The sequence below is a fragment of the Thunnus maccoyii genome, chromosome 20 (assembly GCF_910596095.1).
Source record: "Thunnus maccoyii chromosome 20, fThuMac1.1, whole genome shotgun sequence".
Taxonomy (NCBI): Eukaryota; Metazoa; Chordata; class Actinopteri; order Scombriformes; family Scombridae; genus Thunnus; species Thunnus maccoyii.
The window spans coordinates 483,057-485,234 of NC_056552.1; the positions used below are offsets into that span (position 1 = coordinate 483,057).

At 39.3% G+C, this 2,178-nt stretch overlaps 1 protein-coding gene across 1 annotated transcript in view; it reads right to left on the reverse strand.

Moving 5' to 3' along the window:
* Positions 1-355: 355 nt before the first annotated feature.
* Positions 356-2,178, reverse strand: part of LOC121887311 (collagen alpha-1(XII) chain-like) — a 31,064-nt gene continuing 29,241 nt past the window's right edge. The window contains exons 5-7 of the mRNA XM_042398042.1: positions 2,067-2,178; positions 1,460-1,606; positions 356-468 (exon numbers count right to left, since the gene is read on the reverse strand). The exon at positions 2,067-2,178 is cut by the window's right edge and continues 53 nt beyond it. Of these exons, the coding sequence (XP_042253976.1) occupies positions 356-468; positions 1,460-1,606; positions 2,067-2,178 (372 nt within the window). The remainder of the gene's footprint in view (positions 469-1,459; positions 1,607-2,066) is intronic.

Below are 2,178 nucleotides of genomic sequence, written 5' to 3' on the forward strand. Positions count from 1 at the left end.
CTCAGCCAACAATGTGGTTCTGAAAGTAAAACAGCATTTTTATTTTTTAAATGACAGAAATATACTAAACACATTTTTCTTCCTAAATGATATAAAGTGGAAACATGAAAACATGATCATCCTATAGCTCTACTACAAACATGATATGTGCCACAACTGGACGTGATGTCTGCAGCACTGCTTGAACGACCCGCCCCCTGCCGATGACTGCTAGAGGGCCGGCAGCGAGCAGCGACCAGAGTGCCCCCTGCTGATGACTGCTAGAGGGCTGCAGTGAGCAGCTGGTGACCAGAGCGCCCCCTGCTGATGACCACTAGAGGCAGCCAGCGACCAGAGCGCCCCCTGCTGATGACCGCTAGAAGGCGGCAGTGAGCAGCTGGTGACCAGAGCGCCCCCTGCTGATGACCACTAGAAGGCGGCAGTGAGCAGCTGGTGACCAGAGCGCCCCCTGCTGCTGCTCATCAATCTCTTGGTGTGAGCGCCCAGTTAAAGTTAGAGAAACTTTTAGTTTTACTAGCTGCTATTCTTCATCATATTTGTGATTGTTTTAAGTCGTGTCTCTGTCACTATGTATGATGATTATTTTGTGACTGTGATGTGAATGAACTGTCGTATTGTGATCCTGTGTATATGTAACCTGTTCTCAGGTCTCTCTTGCAAAACAGACTCAGATGTCTGTAAGAGCCATAATTGACTGTCAGTAGAATTGAGTTTTGTTATATTTCATGTTATTGCAAGGAAGAGAATATATTTATTACCACATGAATTATGTTTGTTTATTGAAATGAGTAAATTGTTTGAATAGTGAGCTCATATTGAGACGTGGTTACTGCACATGGGCAGAAGGTTACAAAGTTCACGCTTGCTTTAAGAAACGACACTTACGTTAGAAGAAAGTCAGAAGAAAGTTAAGAGTTGAATTAATCAGGTTTTTGACCGTGTAAACGTATGAACTGTGTTAATGTAACAGAACAACAGGTTGGATATTACCAAGTTCTCCATTTGAGAGAAGCTCAGTCGGATTTCTTTTGGATGGTCAAAAGATGAATGAACGGATCTCTGCCCTTCTGTGGAGTTGTGGATTATTAACAACTATGTGAATACGTGTCAACAAGTTCTCCCTGGCTGGCTTTCTAAAGGCTTTATAAAAACACTGGATTTCACCCCCATAATCTCAATGAGATTCCTGAATAAATAAAGCTTCATAGTAAATATACACTGTTGGTTTTATAGATGAATTTTCTGATCTTTTCTCTGTTATCATACCTGAGTCTGACAATATTCTGATAGATTAAAATAAAGAACTAACCAGCAGTAAGATAACTTTATATCTAACTGTAAGAATCCAAAATGTTTAACAGCTTTTAAAACTTGATATCTAAAGATTAATTCTGACACCAGCAGATCAGTGTGGTGTTAACATGTATCATTGTTTGATGATAACAGACTCTTTGCCTACCTGAGCTGTTGGCACTGTTACAGAGGTTGATGGTGAGGTTGGCAACGATGTCCAGGAGGAACGAGGAGTCGATGACACTGAATATGTGAATTTCATCAGGATCTGAGGCAATGGTCCTCAGCTGAGCCTCGTTTACATTCTTTACACCTGAGAGAAAAATGTTAAAACTGAACCATAAAAACTTAAAATAAGAAAACAATTTGGTTGTAAAAGTAATAAAATTATTGTTTCCTGCTGCTTAATGCTCCTTAATTAAACCTGAATTGACAGAACATGCTGATGGTTGTGCATTTTTAATCCCATTAAACAGAAATCATATGTCCTTCATTATCACTACCAAAGCACACCACATATTTAGATTAACTTTCTTCCTTGTGAGCAGCAGATTGGTTTAATTCATTTCAGCCCACTATTAAAAGACTTGATTTAATAATGTGAGACATTAACTGATATAAACTATAAATGCAGTCATACACATCATCTTAAGAGTCTTACTAACTAACGTTTTCATTGTAGCAAAATATCATGTTTAATTCATATTAATGTCACGTTATTCTTTCATGGTAAAATAATGTAGTTTCAGAGTTGCAGAGAGAAAGTCAATCACCAATAGTGTAGATCTCAATGCCGTCGTCTCTCAGGTGGTGTGAGGGGCGGGATACGTCGTCCTGAGACTTTCCATCAGTAATCAGGATGAGAATTTTTTGGGAGTCTGAACG